This window comes from Vulpes vulpes, chromosome 10, assembly GCF_048418805.1.
Source record: "Vulpes vulpes isolate BD-2025 chromosome 10, VulVul3, whole genome shotgun sequence".
Classification (NCBI taxonomy): Eukaryota; Metazoa; Chordata; class Mammalia; order Carnivora; family Canidae; genus Vulpes; species Vulpes vulpes.
Window position 1 is genome coordinate 58,518,922 of NC_132789.1, and position 20,566 is coordinate 58,539,487.

The window sequence follows — 20,566 nt, forward strand, 5'->3', positions numbered from 1 at the left end:
TAAAGACAGTCTGCCAGAAATCTACAGAGACCATTTGTATGAATTTTTACATAGCTCTTTCTTTTCTAGATCAATTCCTGTATATACACATATATCCATACATACAGCATAAAGTTTTCCATGACTTCTTAAAATCCTAATGAGCTCAGAGCTTCTACATCTCTCAGCTCAATATAAAGTGTCTTTGGTGTCAGTGATTACACTTTTTTTCCTCTCAGCACCAAGATTGAGAATAAAAGTAATGTTACGTAAAAATTGATTTTAAAAAAAGATACTGAAACTTTCTTTCACATATAAATATTCCCCCTAGATGTCTTTAAAAATAAGAAATACGTAGTGACCACTTGCCATGGTCCAAACTCAGTCATACAAACGGGACTCCAAGCAAATGAGAAATCTCCAAAGGACACAGTCTAGCATATGATGCTCTACTGTTTTGCGTCCATCTGTGTCTTAGTAGTTCATGCTGGAGATTTTTTTAAGATGTGGTAATTTGGATCAAATATATGTAGATTTTGAAGCTGCACCAGGAAAGATCATGCCTCTTAAAACATTTGCCTGTGCATAAAAGGAAGAAGCAATGCATGAAGAAAGATGGGAATATCAAAATACACTCAGTCCATCTGTTGTGTGCTTTTCATTTGATTAGACCTACTCTCTACATGTTAATCACACACACATAAACATATAAAACATAAAGTAGACGAAATTTAGTTTTGATGGACCTTAATTTTTCTGAAATTTATTTTTACTTACACTTTCAATTTTAGGATATATTTTCTAGAATTTTCATGGAAAAAATAATTTTAGGGGTGCCCTCAGTACCTTTATTAGTTATTCTCACAAGAATACAACTTAGCCAGACTCTGTCTAAAATAGCAGAAAGAAAGTTGGATCTTTTCAAGGGCTTTCTCTTATAGTTAGTTTTGGAATGTCTCCATCATAAGGAAATGCATACTTACCTTAATAGTAAACTTTTAACATGCTGTTTTCTGCTTGTGCTAGAGAACTTTGAGTTACTGGTGACAACAATTGTTATTTGTTTCTATCTTTTTGGTAATTTCAGATCACATTCAGAAAATGAAGGTACCTCTTTACCATCTGCTGACTCCTGTACCAGTCCTACTAAGATGGACTTATCATATAATAAAACTGCTAAGCAGTGCCTAGAGGAGATATCTGGTAAGTGACCTGGTTGATTGATGGGTAGGTCAAACCTCAGAATTTTTACAATCTCTCTGTAAGTCTTTTTATTAAGTCGTGTTTGTGCTATATTGATTTTTCTTAAGCATAAATGGACTGTGTACATCTTGTGCTTCAGAGATTCTTAGATATTTGGCTACTTTGCTTGAGGTGATCTCTTTGTTGTTCTGTGAAGAACTTTGTAAAGAATGGTAGTGCTTTTACAGGATGAGATTTTTAAGTTCTCATTGCCCTCAGTCAAGTTCTATATAATCAGAGAAAACCTGGAGAAACTTCTATTTGTTAATAAGACAGACCTTGAATATATATGGAGATGTAAAACAGTGCTAAGGGTCAAATGTCAATGCAAATGTTCCATGGTCAATCCAACCCTCTTTTTTCAATTCTGTGCTATTTAGAACACTCCTACATGATGGCTCCAAAATGTGTGTTTAGAAAGAAATCCAATTATGGAAATATTTCATAACATAAGTAACATAAGGAATCGATCTGGGCATCATCAGACACAATTTATCAGAGTTTTAAGTCTATAAAACAACTTCACTGTGTTAGTGCACGGTGTTAGTTTTTTTTCCCCCCAGGACCCATATAAACATAGGCATATATGGAAGGGCTTTGGTGTAATTCTATTATATAGGTCTGTATTCATGAGCAACTAAGAAAACTCAGCAAAATATAAGCTCCTAATGGGGAAAAGAGTTTAAGAACATATCTACAGTTAAGAATTCATAGAAATAGAGGTATGTTGGTTATTCCAATAAGCTTCTGGTCAGCCCTTGTATATTCTGAAGAAAAAACTAAAAAAATTGCTTCATTTTAAAAAATGGTATGGTACTCCAAAGATCCAGAGTATTGGGCTGAAGCTCCGGAAAATAACCCTATCACAAATTTGTGGGTTAAAGAACTTCTCTACTTTGACAGACTTGAACCCTTTGGCAGGCATTAGCCATTACTGCAATATCTACCAGTAGATATTGACCACATTGACAGCACAACATCACGAGGGGTCCTTGTAGAATTATCAGCAGTATCATTAGGCATCAAGAGTTTTGTGTGAAGATTACAATGGGCCGGAGCTGGGCAAAGTAGAAAAGGTAATGCCAAGACATAGCTATCGGGATGGTAGTTACAGATTTTTCAAGTAGTCGGGGGAAGTTTTGGCTTTCTCATAGCTCCAGATAGTCTCACAGTCAGAATGATGATGTATATCTGTATTGTGACTAGATATTTTTAAAGCCTGGTGTGGCATGAAGATTCATATACTTCACACATTTCTTTATTCATGAATGTCTTCAATTATGTATCAATATGCCTATGAAATACGAGAGCTCAAATATGTAGGACAAAATGCATTTAGTACAGTGTGAATTCTAATTTTTATGGGAATTTCACAAAGGAACATTCTTTCTCTGAAATTAGTGTATCACTGAGTATCTCTGATTAAGTAAATAATCCATATATGATTTTTTCTCCAGTTTTTTATTCTGTCCACCACTTGATCATTTTTTCATATTTTCAGTTAATATCTCCATGTAAATTCTGATGTTTTTAAATATAACACTTGGAAGTGAAATATGAACTAGACTTTAACATAATATAATAATTTAATGGATTTATTAGGAGGTGTAGTATTATTTTGCATTTTTATTATTTCTGTAGAATCATAGATTTAAATCTGTGATTTAGATAGGAACATAAAAAAAGAAAGAAAACAGCAAGTAAATGGTGCAATGAGTCTTACCTGATTGGGTCATTTCTATTATTTGTTTAAGATGATAGTAAAAATTTCTCTAATGCAAACTTGAGATTTCCTGGAAGATGATATTCATTTATGATTAGTAAGCTACAAATTGAGTACTGTGATTGGGAGAACCTAGGTGAGAGTATACAGGTAGACCAGTGATGACAGAATGATTAGCATGCCCTGGCCTTTCTTCCAGTGATCTTGTCTTCTGATTCCTCCTCAGCTACTTATGTTCATGGTCCTACCCTTGATCTGGGCATCATCAGACCCTGCAGTTTTTCGATAAACTCACTAATTCTCACTGCTTACCTCTTGACTTTTCAGTGCTCTTTCTTTTGTTTCAACTCTACCAATGATTCTACTAGGATTTCTAGATTCTAATTTAAATATGGATCCTATTTTTAAAAACCCATTTAAATGGGATCTAAATATTGATCCCACAGCCTTTTACTGACCCTCACCGAACTGTGTATTCTTTCTTCCCTGCCCGGAATCAGCTGAATTCCTGTGGTAACTGAATGCAGTTTGACTTTTGCATATACTCTTTACACTTGCTCCCTTCTCAATTCATTTGATGAAATCACAGGCTTGGTTACATTCAACCCTCTACCTGTTCCATACTAGCAGTGAATGAACCTGGAGAAAAACACATCCCATGTTGATGTGATTGATTTTACATTTATGACCCTCAATTTATTTATTTATTTATTTATTTATTTATTTATTTATTTATTTAGAGTTCAGTTTGCCAACATTTAGCATAACACCCAGTGCTCATCCCGCCAAGTGCCCATCACCCAGTCACCCCAACCCCCTGCCCACCTCCCCTTCCACTACCCCTTGTTCATTTCCCAGAGTTAGGTGTCTCTCATGTTTTGTAACCCTCACTGATATTGTCACTCATTTTCTCTCCTTTCCCTTTATTCCCTTTCACTAATTTTTATATTCCCCAAATGAATGAGACCATGTAATGTTTGTCCTTCTCTGATTGCCTTATTTCACTCAGCATAATACCCTCCAGGTCCATCCACATTGAAGCAAATGGTAGGTATTTGTCGTTTCTAATGACTAATATTCCACTGTATATATAGACCACAGCTTCTCTATCCATCATCTGCCGATGGACACCGAGGCTCCTTCCACAGTGTGGCTATTGTGGACGTTGCTGCTATAAACATTAGGGTTCAGGTGTCCCAGCGTTTTACTGCATCTGTATCTTTGGGGTAAATCCCCAGCAGTGCAATTGCTGTATGACCCTCAATATTTAATGAATATTTAATACTGCCTAGCAAGCATCCTGTATTTCTCTAGTCCACTCTCTCTCTCTTTTTCTCCCTCTCAAGTTCTTAGATGACAATTTTATACCTTTTCTTCTCAAATTTATCATATCAGCTCTTCCACCCTCTCTCTTAACTAATGGCCTTGATGTTGGCTTCACTACAAAAAATTAAAGCAGAGAAAAGAATTTCATACACTGCTACCACCACATCTACCTACATGCAACATTTATACCCATTCTTTCCACCTTTCCTCAGATTACTTTCTCTTCTACCTCCTTAATATCTCCCTCTGCTCCAGATCATTCTCTGTAGTCCTCTGGATGCTACATCTCTCTAGTTTTAATTTGAAAAAATAAAGCTTCTCTTGACCTCTTCTTTCCTTCTTTCTTCTCCTCCCGACTTCTGTTGTTGCTACTATGTTCTGGCTGCTAGAGAAACACGGACCACAAAAGCATGTGAAATTATTGCTGAGCCCACAGAATATTCCTTCAAAGATAATACGAAATAGGGGAGGTGAAATGTTCTAGGAAGTAGAAAAACATACTTCTGGCCTTTGTGCTGCCATTATTGAGCTGAATTGTTCCTTGGTTTCCTTTTTTTTGTGACATGACTATGATGTTTAATAATCTTATAGGATTGTTGTGAGATAGAGTTTTAGTCCTCCATCCCTATTTTCAGTCATCTTCACCTGGTACCTTATACGTGTTGGGCATGCCAAGGGTGGGGAAAACAAATGGGGCTAGGACATGAGCCCTCCTGTGGAAGAAGAAGATACAAACTTTAACACCACAAATACTTAAATTACTAGATGCTCGAGAACAACTAAGTTAGCTGTGAAGAGTTAGATAGGGCTTAAAATAATATTCCAGAAAGAAACAACTTCAAAGAAAACAATATAAAAAAATTCTACTTATCTTATTAGTTTCATTAATATTTTTATTATAAAACTGGAAACTTTTCTTAAGTTCACTGGAATCTTGGTAGCTCACTGGTTTTTTTACAACGGGAAATTTCAGGGCTGTTGTTACTGGTGAACTCTTACTGTTAATGGTTGGTGCTGGGGCCTCACTGGGGAATAATTCTGTCCTGCTCTCCAAATGAATTAACCTTAATGATACGGAACTCAGATGGATTTAGCCTTGGCAGGATAAGATCCAGGTCTTAAGAATTTTTGAAACCTATGCTATCCGAGGGAGCCTGAAAATAATATAAAAATAGAAATATGAAATTGCATGTAGTGTTTGAGGAAGGAGCTTAATCTAGTTAGAAGCTCTGTATCTTAAGAACTATTTGTTCATGGTAAATATACCTTGAGGTCCTGGTATACTTTTGCCTGACCAGCATCCCTTGCCCCATCTGCTAATAATAATAAGGATATTATTATTATCATTATCATCATCATTATCATTATTATTAGTGGAGGAAACCATTGTCCTATCCATCACTGCTTAAGTGGTTCAAGTGAAATTACCCTAGCAGATCAAATCAGAACCACCTTTTCCCTTGACCACAGTGACTCATTCAGGAATGGCCACTGACCCAATTCAGTTTAGTCAGAACCAATGAGAATAAATCTCAGAATTTTTCCTAAGACTATTAGAAGAGAGATGAGGTTTTTCCACTAGACCCAAAGCTAAACAAAAGCAACTTGGAGCTGCTGGCAGTTAGCTTCACCCTCAAGTGAAACAAACATTGAGAAACAGAACCGAGAGCAGGAGAGAGAGTGAGGTGAAGGTCATTGTAGGAAATGTCTGAGCCCCTGTGAGCAAGCCATGCCTAAAATTATCCCTCCCTCCCCTGCACTCTTCTGTTACACTCCCTAGGGAAAATCCCTTTTCATGCTTAAACAATATGAAAAGCATCCCTATTGCATGACCTGCAAGATGCATGACGTGAGGATTTGTGGTACTGGTAAGGAGCAAACTTGAATGGTTCACATTGAAAAGCAGGTTTGTTAGAAAGATTCATGAAACCAGGAAGCTTAGCTGTTTATGCTTTCATCTACACAGTAATTCTTATGAAGTCATAAAAAACATTGTCTTTGTGATTAAATGATAGTGGAAGTTAAAATGAGGTTAAATTATGGTGTGAAGACACATAGGATGTGAAGAAACGTATCAGAAATGAGTGACTTTAAAATGGCATACTGGAGAAAGCTCAGGACTTTTACGATTTGGTGACCTCTATCCCTCTGATGTCTTTAATATCATTCACATTTTCTATTATTTGTCATTTTCTAAGGGAGGAGACCTAGTGATATTTACCCAGTCTAATAATGGGGCTTTTGTTAATTATCACAGTCAGGTGGAATATGTTAAACAATTTATGGTAATGGGTGAGTGAGCTTCTTGCCTCCAGCCTATCCTTTAAGATTCATGCCACTACCTCGATAGTGTAAGTCCAGCCAGGGCGATGATTCAGATTTTACTGCTTTGGCTTGGATTTCATTCTTACATTCATTGACAAAAAGAATTTGGCCTCAGAGACCATCCCTATCGTCAAGTGCCAAGAGACCCTGCCAAATGCAAAATGAGCTTTACTTTTTAGTCCACTGGAATCATTCAGGAAAGTTTTTAGGATTTGGTTTTGTTTTGGTTTTTGTTTGTTTTTATATAGGTTCACCCTTGCCCCTTTTTTTTTGTGCATAAGGCTTTTTACCAACACGTACAACATCTGTTTAATGCACTTTTTAACTTTTATCTAGAATTTATACTCAACTGAAAAATATTGCAAGTGCCACGCTGACTTGGTATTAGCAAAGCTGGCACGCCATTTGTGAAAAAGTAATAAAACAATTGGACAAATCTGGGAAATCATTTTAAAAGAGAATTTAGATTAAGCAGCATAAGCTAATGGTTCCATGGGTTCTTTTTCTGGCTTACCAGACTTTGTCTTAAATAATGGTCAGTATCTGGTATTTAAAACTTTTGTAAATGATCATTTAAGTTGCCTGTTTCTTCGATGTTTAGAAAGATTAGGAAATCAAGCTCAGGTAATTTAAATCAGTTTTGATCTTTTACTTAAATAGCTGCTTTATAATCATGTTTACTAAAAAGCTGAAAAGCATTCCTTTTTAGAACATTATAGCAGCTGTGCTTTATGTTAAGTCTTGGCAAAATACGAGTGATTCTCATTTTTAGTATTGATTATATGTGTTCATCTCCTGTGAATTGAAGCTTCGTCCTCCACCTTGAATCATACGCATATATATGGATGAATACAAATAAGTAGAATTATACCCATATATGAATGCACTTCCAGAACAAGCAGGTATAGCTGCCTCTAGAGAAGCAATAAGTGGGTTCCTTACAGCCATTCAGGGTAAACTGATGAACTGATGATGTAGTTCCGAGGGAAAAACTACTGTAGTTACAAGTTGATAACAATAATCTTCTGTAAAGAAACAAACAAAAATACCCTTTTGATGTTTTCTGTTGGGATCGTTTCTTCAGAATAACCAGTTCCTCCTTACCAGCCTCTTCCTGGGTTCATCCCTACTGGAGGATTAGCCACTGAATCAGGATGGACCCCGCGATTTAATTTGACCCAGGAAATATAAGTGGAAAAATGATATGGGCCATCCCTGAGCAGAAGCTTTAAGAGTCAATGCTTGGATCTCTCATATCCTGTCCCTCTGTCATAAGATCAACATGTCTGAAGACTGGTATTGCTCTTTTAGCATGGGTCTTTGTATAAGTGATACCTGGATCAGAGCTGCAGCCAACAGTAATGTGAGCAAAAGCATATCTTTGTTTTTGTAAACCACTAGAATTTCTAAAACTTTTGTAAATTCGACATAACTGAATCTATGCCTGAATTTCTCCACCTTGACACTACTGACATTGTAGTCTGCATAACTCTGTTGTAGGCGGCTGTCCTGTCATTGTAGCGGGTATAACAACATCATTGGTGCTATCATCATCTACCTACTAGATGCCAGAAGCACCACACTCCCCAGTTGTGACAACTGAAAATGTGGATGTTGCTGAATGTCCCCTAAGGGGGACCCATTTCAGAAACACTAGTCTAAGCCTGGTAGTTCTCAAAGCGGGGGTCTCAGAACCAGCAGTATCTGCATCGCCTGGCAATATGTTAGAAATGCAGTGTCTCAAGCCTCTTTCAGACCGTGAATGAGTAGGGATGGGGCTGGGGCCCAGCAAGCTAGAACTTAATGAGTCCTCCAAGAGTTCTGAACATTAAAATTTGAGAGCCACTGGTTGAAGCTGATTGGTACACGAGCCCCTTTGTATAGAGGAGAATGTGATTATTGCTTTCACTTATTTTGATGTCTAAAGCATAAGAATTCCCTTTTTTGTGAATCTCTCAAGACACTCCATGTGTACTTTAGTGTAATATGTGTCAGACAAATTAGTTTTATAGAGTCAGTAAATTTACTGTAGTCTCATGAGCTGGTGATTCACTAGGTCACAGTGATTCCAAATAAAGAAAAAGAAATGTATTGCTTAGGAATCCAGAGGGTAGTGGCATTTTGAGCTTTTAAAAAACACTTTGTAAAATGATGTATTTAAAAGGATAATCATCAGTTTCTATGATTTGACATTTGTACCCTCATTTAAGCATATTTATATAAAACATTTATTTTTGAAGACTGGAGAATTGAGAATCAGTATTTGCATTCACAGGTTTGTTCGCTTAATTGCAATTTTCTTTGATAAATAGTTGTAAAAATTTGCTTTTCATTTAATTCCTTTTTACATATGTGTGTAAAGCAAACCTAGATATGATCTGCCATGGGCCTGGGCATAAGAATTAATTAGCTTTGCAAAGTAGGTTATTATCATATGTAAAGGATAGTCAGTGTATGTTCTAATGCTAATTTATTTGTAGTCAAGTAATTGGGCATTTACCCTACATGAGTTGAGGTAGGCAATATGAAGTGAAAACTCAGAAGTAATTTAATCATATTAGTCCAGAAAATAATAAGGACTTAGCAGTTGGAGTGGCACAAATACTTCTATGTATCTCTCTGCTTCTCTCCTTTTCATAGGGCATGTTTATGGGCAGAAAACTTTCAAGAAATTTTGAATACTCTTGTCCTTAGCTCTAAGTGGTACATATATGGTCCCCGAATAGACTTGATAAGTGTTTTAAAAGTTTTCCTAAAATCAAAATGTTAGGGCGCTGGTGTAAAACATACAACCAATCCAAGAAAAATATAATAAATTTATCATCTAGGTTTTCCGGTTTTATTAAAATATGAAGAGACAAAGAGCTGATGCTGCTGCAATAGATTTATGGACTCAGACCAGAAAAAATGCTCAGTGTCAAAAACCATAATGTGCGTTATATATATATACATACACACACACACACACACACACATATATATATATATATATATATTTTTTTTTTTTTTTTGTCACATCGTTATCTCCCGCATACTTGGCCATCAACTTTTAATTCTATGCTTCGAGTGAAGATATTGGGGAAAAGCCTCTTGAGTTCCTTTCTTGGCTGTTTCCTACAGGAAGAAACCTGGGTTTTATTGTCCTGTTGGGATCTCCCTGAAACAGCTTCAGAAAACGAGCCCGCGAGCAGGAGGTGAAGTCTTTCCCTTTAACGCATTACCTGCCCGCCACGGGGAGGGTCACGCTGCGGGTTTTAGGCCCTTTACACTCTGGGTTTTGATTTGTGCGTTTACAGCACGAGCCCAGCCCTGGGGAGGCAGCCAATCGCTCGTCCTGCGAGTCCGGGAGCGCGAGCGTGTGTCGGGGGCCGGGCGGGCGGGGGGGGGCGTGGTCCCGGCGGCCGGCGGCCTCCGCCCGGGTGGCCGCGCGCCCGCTGCCGTGGGGGCCCGCCCCGCGCCCGCAGCCTCCCCGCGCCCCCGGGCAGCGCCGGCGACCTAGGGCGCGGGCCACCCCCCCTCCCCCGCCGCCCGGTGCCCCGCCCCCCGGAGCCCCGCGCAGACCCGCCCCGTGGAGCTCGGGAGACGCAGGAGCGGCGGGGGCGGAGGGAGAGCGGCGGCCGCGGTCCCGCATCCCGCAGCCTCGCTGGCCGCTCGGGCCCGGGGATGCGCACCTGCGGGGCGGCGGAGCCCTGCGGCCGCGCGGGGGCGGGACCGCGACCCGGGCCGCCTGCGCCACCTGCCGCCGACGGGGACCTGCCGGCCGGCACCTGCCCCGCGGACTCACCTGGGGGCCGGGCTGCCCCGCGGACTCACCTGCCCGCCGGCACCTGCCCCGCGGACTCACCTGGGGGCTGGCATCTGCCCCGTGAGGCACCCGCCCCGCGGCCTCACCTGCCCGCCGGCACCTGCCCCACGGCCTCACCTGGCGGGGCCCGCGGGGGGGTGCTGACCCGGGGCCTCTGCCCCGCCGCCCCCCGTGCGCACGGCTAGCATGAGCCCCGCTGACGGCGACGGGCCCGCGGCGACCATGCAGCGGCCGGCGGGGCTCTCGGTGCCGGGGGCGGGGGCGGGCCGGCGAGCTGCGCGGCCGCGGAAGCCGGGGGCCCCGGGCGTGAGCCCCGCCGACGGGGACCGCAGGGCCGCCGCGCGCCCCTCCAACTGGTTCGGCAGCGCGGCCAGGGCGGGCGGGGCGCCGAGCCCGGCGTCCTGGCTGCGGGCGCGCCCCGGCCCCGGCGCGGCCCAGGACCCCGCGACCCCGGGTCTCCGCTCCCCGGGGGGCAGCTGGGGCGAGGGCGGCCCGGGGCGCGCGGGCAGGAGCTGGGCGGCCGAGGAGGGCGAGAGCTGCCTGCGGGAGGGCGCGGCCCACCTGGACGCCGACGTGATCCTGACGATGCTGGGCGACCTGGAGCAGGCGCTGGGCGCGGACCTGCTGGGTGAGTGGCCGCCACAACCTGGGCCGCGCTCTCCCTCTCTCTCTCTCTCTATTACTGTGATTATGATTTTTGAGCGACTTGCTGCGTTGTTCCTTTGCAGAGCCGACCCCTGAGACCCAGCCGTAAAGCCCGCCCTGCGCGGGCTGGGGTCGCGGCCGCTCCCGGGCCGGTCCAGGCCTCCGCAAAGGGGTGCCGGGCCCTAGGGCCGCCGACCTGATGCTTGCCCGGGAATTAGACGTCTACCTACTTTCCTGCGAGGTGACCCCGCCACAAAGAGGGGGTGAGCAGCCCAGAGCCTCTTGGGCAAACTTTGTGTCTAGGGGGCTTCAGCCGCTGCCCCGGGGGCTCCCACAACAGGCACTAGGATGCTAGTAACACTCGCAGAAACGCACAGGCATCTTTTGACAGCTTCACTCACAGGCTGCTGTTTTTTTTTTTTTTTTTTCTTTTTCTTTTTCTTTTTCTTTTTTTCTTTTGTGTGTGTGTGTGTGTGTGTGTGTGGCAAAAAAATTCACATTGCAACTATCTAAACTACTGTGTAGGTGATTATGATACTTTACAGAGTAGGCCTTTTTGATGACCCAAGTCTTAAATAACTTCTGACATGATCTCTCACTAACTAGGTAGGAAGATATCTAAAATGATTCTTGTATTTTGTTTCAGTTTTGACTTTACTACCTCCCTGAATAGCCAGACTGTACATGTTCTGCTTGTTACCCCTAATTGAGTGCTCTACCAAAGTACATTGATATCACACAGTCCCCTCCTCGAAAATTCTTAAGTTTTAAGCCATTGACCGCATCATATTTTGCAAATATGTGTGTTTACAAGAAAACTTCCTATAAGACTCCTCACATAGGAAAGACTTAAGCCTGACCAGTGATCTCTTTGTTTCTTGTTCATACAACGGAAGCTAAATGTAGATGTGTTCTTATTCTCTGTGTAGACCCTCCTGTTGCAAGAGGTTTTATGAGGCTTTCCAGAATCTTGGTGAGCCAGCATTAGAAGAAGAAAGCTTAGAGAGACAGCAGAAGGAAATACTGCTCAATTTGTCATGTCAGTTTAGCTCCAAAGAGAGTAATGTTTCTACAGTTGTGGGAAGAGTGATTTCTGAATCTGAATACACCAGGTGCTCAGACATAGGAGATTTACTTCTTCACCATTGTGCGATTTCTGTGATGAACTGTATCTCATAAAAGACCTCTAAGCAGTACAAAGGCAAGAGAGGGAGTCTTACTCCTGAAGAACCTTCTTATTTTTTTGATCCTCTGAAACTGTACAATCAAATAATATTCATCTTTTGCTGTAAAATAGTAGCATTTATCTTGTTCTAAGGACCTTTTATATAAGTATTCTCAAAGATATGAACAGAAAGCAGTCCCCTGGCAGTATTTTTTGGTTACTCTGTTAAATTATAGCATGCTGTACGTGGGTGTATACATGACATATGCCTTTTGTGCATAAATAACTTGGAGCATTACTGACAGAGGGTAATCTCTCAATAGAAGCCTGTGTGTTCCATGATTCTTAAACTCTGCAGCTGCTTATTATATTTATGGGATTATTCTTTTTAAGGCTTACCCCTCCCCAACTTATGCCAGTAGTCAAAAATGCAAGTGAGAAAGTAAGGAAGAATTTATTTACTCTGGTAGTTGTGACATGAATAATCCTATCAGGATAATGAAGCGCTCCAATGCAGTTTCCTAAATAATGATGCGTGTTATGTGGGTAAATATATCCAAGCCCAGAGCACACAGGAATTGCAGCATTTCTGCCATGTGCCTGCCTAAGTTCTGCTTCTGACTCAAAATGGCCTCTTCCAAGTTAATTTTTAGGCAGGGTTCCTTGAGTACAACTCTTGAATCTTGAGTATCCTACTAGACTAGACCAGGGTCTGTGCTATGGCTATACAGGAGACTATTTAAAAGGTGATTGGCCATAGTTTTTTTGCTATTTTCTGCTCCAAGTATCTGGCTTAAGAAGATTTGAAAAATTTCCATCCAAATGACTGTTGGGGTCATCTACAAAATTAGGGTTCTCAAAATAAATCAGGCAGCTGTACTCTAAATAATAACATTTGCCAAGGAGTTGGGGTAGAGGACATAATTCTCTGTGAATCAGGTTCATTCACTGATAATTTGACTTCTTATTAAAAGATGATAGTGCTGGCGGTGTTAATTACAATGTACTTAAGTAAAGCCTAAATATTAAGAGCAGGACCACACGGATCATGTGGCCTCTGTCTGAGGCAAAAAAAATGTAGAAGCCACTGTTTTTCCTCAAGGAAGCCTCCTTCCTGACTGTCAAGATAGTAAAGATTTACACACATTTTCCAAAATGGTACATTCTGGAATCCACTTTGAGTTTTTAACATTGTTGCAAACTGCTTTCTCATGGCTCCTAAAGTGTCCTCTCTAAGTGGGGCAGAGAGTAGGTCCCAAGGGAGCCTTAGTGGCTTGGAGATTATGGAAGTGAGAGGAGATACAACACTTTTGTGACTAAATGAATTTATCATACGTGCTTTTTTCTGCTTTTATTTTACTCGTGCTTTACATTTTACTTGTGCTTTTACATTTGGCCTTGTCAGTTGAGACTCCCACCTCTCCCTCAATCTTCTAGACATCATTTGGATACAAATTTATAGGATGTTTCAGATTTGTGTAATCCTTCAGGGGGTTGTATTTAGTTGTATTTTGACTTTTGTGGGTCATTGAGAACATTTACTGCAATAAATTTACTGCATAACATGATAAATCATGTTATCCTTCATAACATGAATGAAGCAGCAATTATGTTTTGCTCAGTAAGGTCTGGGAGGAAAAGATCCATTTGTCTGATTGTCATGAACAGTGCAGTGCCTTTTGAGTGAGTGTTGTGATGCCTGAAACCAAAGGAGGAAAAGAAGTTGTGGTTCTGAAATACGAGAGAAGCTATATAAACAAAAATGGATTCAGCTGGAAAAGCCAAGGATCTAAGATGCCTGTTGGATTGGAAGAAGGACATTTGTTTATGTATTTTTAGATCTATTTATGTATTTGAGAAAGAACACGCATGTGGATGTGAGGGGCAGAGGGAGAGAATCTTCAAGCTGATTCTTCAAGCTGAGCAAGGAGCCTGACCTGGGCTCCAGGCTCCACGTGGGGCTCGATCCCATGACTCGTGAGATCATGACCTGAGCCAAAACCAAGAGTCCAATGCTTAGGCAACTGAGCCACCCAGGAACCCCAGGAGAAGAAACACTTAAAAGATGAAGAAGGGGATGCCTGGGTGGCTAAGCGGTTGAGCATCTGCCTTGGCTCAGGGCGTGACCCCCAGGTCCTGGGATCAAGTCCCGCATTGGGCTCCCTGCATGGAGCCTGCTTCTCCCTCTGCCTCTCTTCTCTCTCTCTCTCTCTCTCTTTCTCTCTCTCTCTCTCTCTCTCTGCGTGTCTCTCATGGATAAATAAATAAAACTTACTTTAAAAAAATAATAAATAGCAGATGAAGATGTGAAAAAAATCTACTGAAATGGAATCTCTGAAAATATAATGTTCCTATAGTTTACATTAAGAATATATGGAAAGCAATGCAAATATAAATATTTTTAATATTATGCCAGTTGACAAATGGTTGAGATAGAGCTTGAGCACAATGTGCAAGTTCTCACAGAGGGGAGGGGGCCAGGGGACGTGTAATGGTATATTGTACAACCTGTGTAAGGTCAATAACTATATTCCTCCTCCCTCCAGTAAAAGTCATCTGCCCTTTAGGATTTTCCTTACAAACTCCTTCTTATCTTCTTTTAGTACCAGATTATTTGGAAGTAAAAAGTGGGCTTCTTTATCACCACTTCTCAAATATGCTGCTATATTTATGAGAAGGGTGGGGAAAAGTTCCAAGGGATTATGATTAGAATCTCAAGGGTCATTACCAGCTCTGAGTTTTAAAGTGATGGTAATTGATAAGGTTAAGGACTGCAGGACTTGAATTAGTGTAGGAGAAGTTTGTGCCATGTGCCCGAGGAGGGTTCAACACCTATTTTTCTATCTTGACAATATATCTAAGGACGTTTTTTGTATTCTTAAAGTTTGAAATAATAATGCTATTGCTAAACCTCCTTTAATCATTCGAGTATTTTGTCAATTAAAAAGTAGACACAGGCAGGCAGCAGAATGGTGGTTGTTTAGGCAACCATCCAGGATGAGGAAAAATGAACAACGCAGTGATGTTTGGCTGAAGAAGAAAATTGGGGAATGAGCAGTTGGTGTCTTTTAGTCTCTGACTGCTGTGGTGAAGGTGGTTGCTGTGGTGAAGGTGGTATAGAGTTGTTCAGTCACCTTCAGAGGTCTTAAGACCAGCAGATGGAAATGAAAGGCAGGCAAATTATTCATCCTCGGAAATGTTTTCACAATGAGACCTGTCCAATAGCAGAAGGAGCCATCTCTTCTGGAGACGATGCCTTTCCAATCTTAGAGGCTTCAGGCAGAGGCCCATGGCTACCTCCCAAGGGAGGCATAGATGAGTTCCTTCACTGGCTGAGAGGAAAGGTGGGGCATTCTTTGAAACCCCTGCCAATTCTATGATTATATTATACAGGTGAAGTGATTCTATGATCACTTCACTATTATACAGGTGTATTTACTGTGTATTTTTTTTTAAATCTGGCATGAATTCTATGTAAGGAAATGAACACGTCAACTATCTACGTACATTCTTGAAATAGCCTGTAGGTATGCATCTTGACTTCTCCATGTGACAGTTTTCATACAGAAGTTTAATCAATGCTATTTCCTACCTTCACTTTCCCGTCTGTTTTTCCTTTCCTTCGTTCCCTTCTCTTTCCCACTATCCCCTTCTTTTGCCTTCCTCTTTTCCCTCCTCCTTCTCGTACCTTCCCTCCCCTGATCCCCTTAGACCATCCATTTCCTTTACCTCCCTTCTTTTCTCCTTCATCTTTCTTACTAAAGTTTCTCCTCACTGGACATCCTTCTGAGCCCAAACTGAACAGAAGAGAAGCTATACTTCCCCTACTGTCTCCCCGTGTTCTTCTCAGTATCCAGATAGGCCAGTTTCAAATGGCCACTCGCTTGGGAGTATTACATGTCCATAATCAGACTGGTTTAATGGCACCTCTCCCTCCAAATGATAGGTGGTGGTTGTGCAAGGCTAGCATTTGTCACACTGGCAAAGCTGCTGGTTTCATGCCTGTTAAACACAGGAGGGGGTTAGATGCTAGAGCCTCTCCTGGAACTCGAGCGTCTAGGTGGATGCTGTAAATCTCTGTAAAAAGTGACAAATATTTAAAAACAAAGCCATCCAATGTTAATAGGAGACTTACAAAGGTACTGCTTCTGTAAGAAAAGGCCTCTTATTCCCCAGAATCCAAGTGTGTAATTGTACAAGGTAAGTTTATCTTATTATTCTGACTATACCTAGGAAGAGGTAATTATGAGGATAATTAGAATCCAAATAATTCCAGATTTTTAAATTAAACTCAGCAAGAGAGAGTACTGTGTAATATATTTCTGAATTAATCACTGTCACTTTGCATGATTAAGGTCATGAATCTACAAAGTATTATTGTATTATCGTCACTCCTTATTATCCATTATTACTTCCAATGTTACGTTTGTTTCTATTCACATTTTATTTGTAGAAAGGAGACATAATTTTCAGGCAGTAAGCATTTGGAATCCCCTACCTATTATTTTACTTTTAAGGAGAAGAATTTATATTACTTATCTAGGTAGACAATTATTCTAAGACCAGTAAATGTCTTGACTAATAAATTTATGATTATATTAATTTTCTAGGTGAAGATCCTGAAACAAGAAGAATGAGAACAGTTAAAAACATAGCAGATTTGAGGCAGAATTTAGAGGAGACTATGTCCAGTCTTCGTGGGACCCAGATAAGCCACAGGTTTTTTTTTCTCAGTTCTATATATAAAGAGAAAAATAACAGCCAAGTACCTAACCTCTTATAAGGATAAAGAAAGAATTTTAGTTTCCTTACTATTTTCGTCAATTTTACATGACATTCATCTGGTGACTTCTTAGGACAGACCCAGGGACTTTTTTCTCCTATCCATCTCTTCTTCCATGTAGTGTCCCTTTCAAACCGAATTAGCCACTGAAACTACCACCATCACTACTAAGTAGATTTCATGCCTGTGACAGACAGCAAGGCAAAGTTGCAGTTGAAATGCATCTAGGGCAGGGGGTCGGCAATGGGGGAGGGATAGACCATGAAACATAATTGTACTCAACTTCCAGGATGGTTCTGGGAAGCCTTTGGGGTTAGGTTAAGGGTTTGTTGAAACTGTGAAACAAAACTCTGTCTCATGTAAAATGATTGATGATGGCCTTTCTTTTGAAAGCAGAAATGCAAAACAACAGACTTCAAATGAATGCCCCTTCCCACACTGACATGTGCAGAAGTGTTTTGCATCTCATGATGAATGCCTAATTTGACTCGCATGCAAATGACGTACTTCTAAGAAATGACTCCGCTCTAGCCTTTCCTGTAGACCATAGTCTTGGTCTGTGATACCAAGTGAATTATAGTTATTTCTTCATTTGTTTGACAGCACCCTGGAGACAACATTTGACAGCACTGTGACAACAGAAGTGAATGGAAGAACCATATCCAACCTGACAGGCCGACCCACTCCCATGACCTGGAGGCTGGGTCAGGCATGTCCTCGACTTCAGGCTGGAGATGCTCCCTCCCTGGGGGCTGGCTACCCTCGCAGTGGCACCGGCCGATTCATCCACACGGACCCCTCGAGGTTCATGTACACGACGCCTCTCCGTCGAGCAGCTGTCTCTCGGCTGGGAAATCTATCACAAATTGACATGAGTGAGAAAGCAAGCAGTGACCTGGACATGTCTTCTGAAGTTGACGTTGGTGGATATATGAGTGACGGTGACATCCTTGGGAAAAGTCTCCGGGCTGATGACATCAACAGTGGGTAAGTGGCCTTTATCTCTATCAGCGTTATGCGAACGGGGACGGTGGCCTACAGAGATTCATTAGCTGGAAGAGGAATAATTAGGCTAGCTCACAGAGTCATTAGAAACCGTGACAAATGGAAGGTTACTGGGGGTATGTCAGGCCCCCTTTTCTGCTCATTTGTGAAAAGTAAAATATCTAAGACTTCTGTAAAATCATTTCATTGTAAGCTATTAAATTTTTCTCTTATGACTTTAGAGAAACAAATATGCCTTTGCTTTTCAGAGTGATTTTCACATGCTTCTTAAGTAACAGATTTTGTAGTGAAAGACGTGAGAAGGGGACAGGAGGAATTTTGCTGAGCTGCTGGACTTTTTTTTTTTTAATTTGGCTTGTCAAAACTGCCTCTAACTTCTTTGAAGAACAAATATCTTTAAGCATTCTTCATTTATGTACCTCCAATCTAATTTGAGGGAAATCATTTTAGAATTGAGAGTTTCAATCTCTTTTGATGGTATCAGATTAAAAAAAAACTCCGCCTTTTTCTTCTGCTTTCTATTATATTCCAAAATCAGGAAATTAATTAATTAATTAATGATTATATATAGATGATTAGAAAACTCTTAAAGATTTTGGTAGTGAGGAATATTTAGTTCAACCTGAGGATGAGCCCCAATGGAGGCAATAGGATAATCTATTAAAACTACTTCTATTACTAATAGTAATTCCATACAGATAAGAAAACTGATCCTAACTGAGCACAATTGTATAAGGCTAAGGAAGAGCTAGAACGGCACTAGAACTCAGATATATCTGACTTCAAAACCCTGGCTCTGTTAATGCAAGGAAAAGCTTCCCAAATCAATTTCATGATTATCATGTTTTGAAATTTAGGAGTTTTGACTTACTTTTTGTCCTTGCATACCTGAGAGAACCAGTATCAGAAATCATTCTTCTTAAGAGTAACCCTTCCTGACTTCATTCATGAGAGGACAGAAAAGCTTATTTAAAGATGACAGGCCTACGGAAGAGCTTTTAGATCAGTGTGTATCTCTGCTCTGATACCCTGCGATCCAGAGCTTGCCTGATGCCACCTTCCCAGATGGCGAAATCCCAGCAATGCAGACTCAGATGGATTGTGGTCAGTGAGGGTAGGCAGTAGTTGAGTTGCCAATGGAGTCAGACAATTTAAATTCCTTTCTAACATTTGCTATCTGTGGACTTTGGAGGGGCGGCTTAAGTTAGACGCTTTTTTGTTTTCTGTAATTAGGGATACGATTGCAGAATCTCCACAAAATTCCTAGGAAGTAAGAAAATAACCCACAAAATTGTACTAACTCAGAGCCTGTCATGGTCTGAGTGTTGAGTAAATTTGTCACCAGCATCATAATTTCATGTATTATCATTAATAATCATACTAATGTGTGGATGTTACTGTTACCATTTTTGTATGTATTAAAAACCACCTAGGAGGGGATACCCAGCTCGGGGAACGTGATGGCAACACAGGAACAGCTAAGGCATGAACTTTTTCTCCCGCCTCTCCCTTTTCTTACCCAGTCTTTCCACTCTCTTACATCCTCCTCTTTCTTCTTTCTTCATCTCTTTAAATGACGGCATATGTGTGTATTTTTATATTCACTACTGGTGATTTAATTATATACATAAATATAACATATACATACCTATATATACACACATCATACACATAATACACACATACACACACAGGCAGTCACTCTCCTTATATGCGGTAGTTACATTCCCTTTTTTTTTTTAAGATTTTTATTTATTTATTCATGAGAGACACAGAGAGGCAGAGACACAGGCAGAGGGAGAAGCAGGCTCCATGCAGGGAGCCCAGTGTGGGACTCGATCCTGGGGCCCTGGGGTCACGGCCTGAGCCCAATGCAGACACTCAGTTGCTGAGCCACCCAGGCGTCTCACAGTAGTTACATTCAGTGAAGGTGCCACATACACCAAATTAATGAATATTGAATCATTGCTCCTAGGGGAAAGACAGATGTGGCTCTTGTGAGCTTTAGGTCACATTTTTATCAACTCATCAGAATATAATCTTGTTTTGTGTGTATTTCAATTTAAAGCCACCTTCCTTATTAGTACATGCTGTCGATTCATTAACATTGAGCTCATGCCTTCTCACCACTGCAGTTCATGCCTTGAAGAAGCTTATCTAACACATTCTTTTCCATAAGACATATCACAGTCTTCCTACACTTAGGAATACAAGAACCCTTCAGCACTACACTTCAGGGGCATTTTAAACAGAAGAATCTCCAAGACAAAGCACAAAAATGTGGAAAACGTGGCTCTAAAGGGACTGTAAAAAGGACACGTTGTCAGTAGGAGAGCTGAATCAAGAAAGCAGAATGTCACCTTATTTGACCTCAGCTGGGAATGTCCTTATGGGGCAACTCAAGACTTGTTGCTCAGACTTGTGCCTCTCCACGAGGCACCATGAAAATGTTGCAATTATTGATTTGCAAATTTTAGCAAGTAAGCAAATTTGCAAACGTGGAGTTTGTGAATAATGAAGACTGACTATTTATTTATACACATGTAAAATGCTTATCTTGAGAGACAA

The 20,566-nt window shown here is 41.0% G+C and overlaps 1 protein-coding gene across 5 annotated transcripts in view; it reads left to right on the forward strand.

Annotated features, from left to right (window-relative positions):
- Window positions 1-20,566, forward strand: part of NAV3 (neuron navigator 3) — a 595,667-nt gene that overhangs the window by 423,354 nt on the left and 151,747 nt on the right. For all 5 annotated transcript variants that reach the window (XM_072724439.1, XM_072724437.1, XM_025992156.2 and 2 more), the window contains exons 9-11: window positions 1,067-1,182; window positions 16,821-16,929; window positions 17,597-17,980. In XM_072724439.1, coding sequence (XP_072580540.1) covers window positions 1,067-1,182; window positions 16,821-16,929; window positions 17,597-17,980 — 609 coding nt within the window. The remainder of the gene's footprint in view (window positions 1-1,066; window positions 1,183-16,820; window positions 16,930-17,596; window positions 17,981-20,566) is intronic.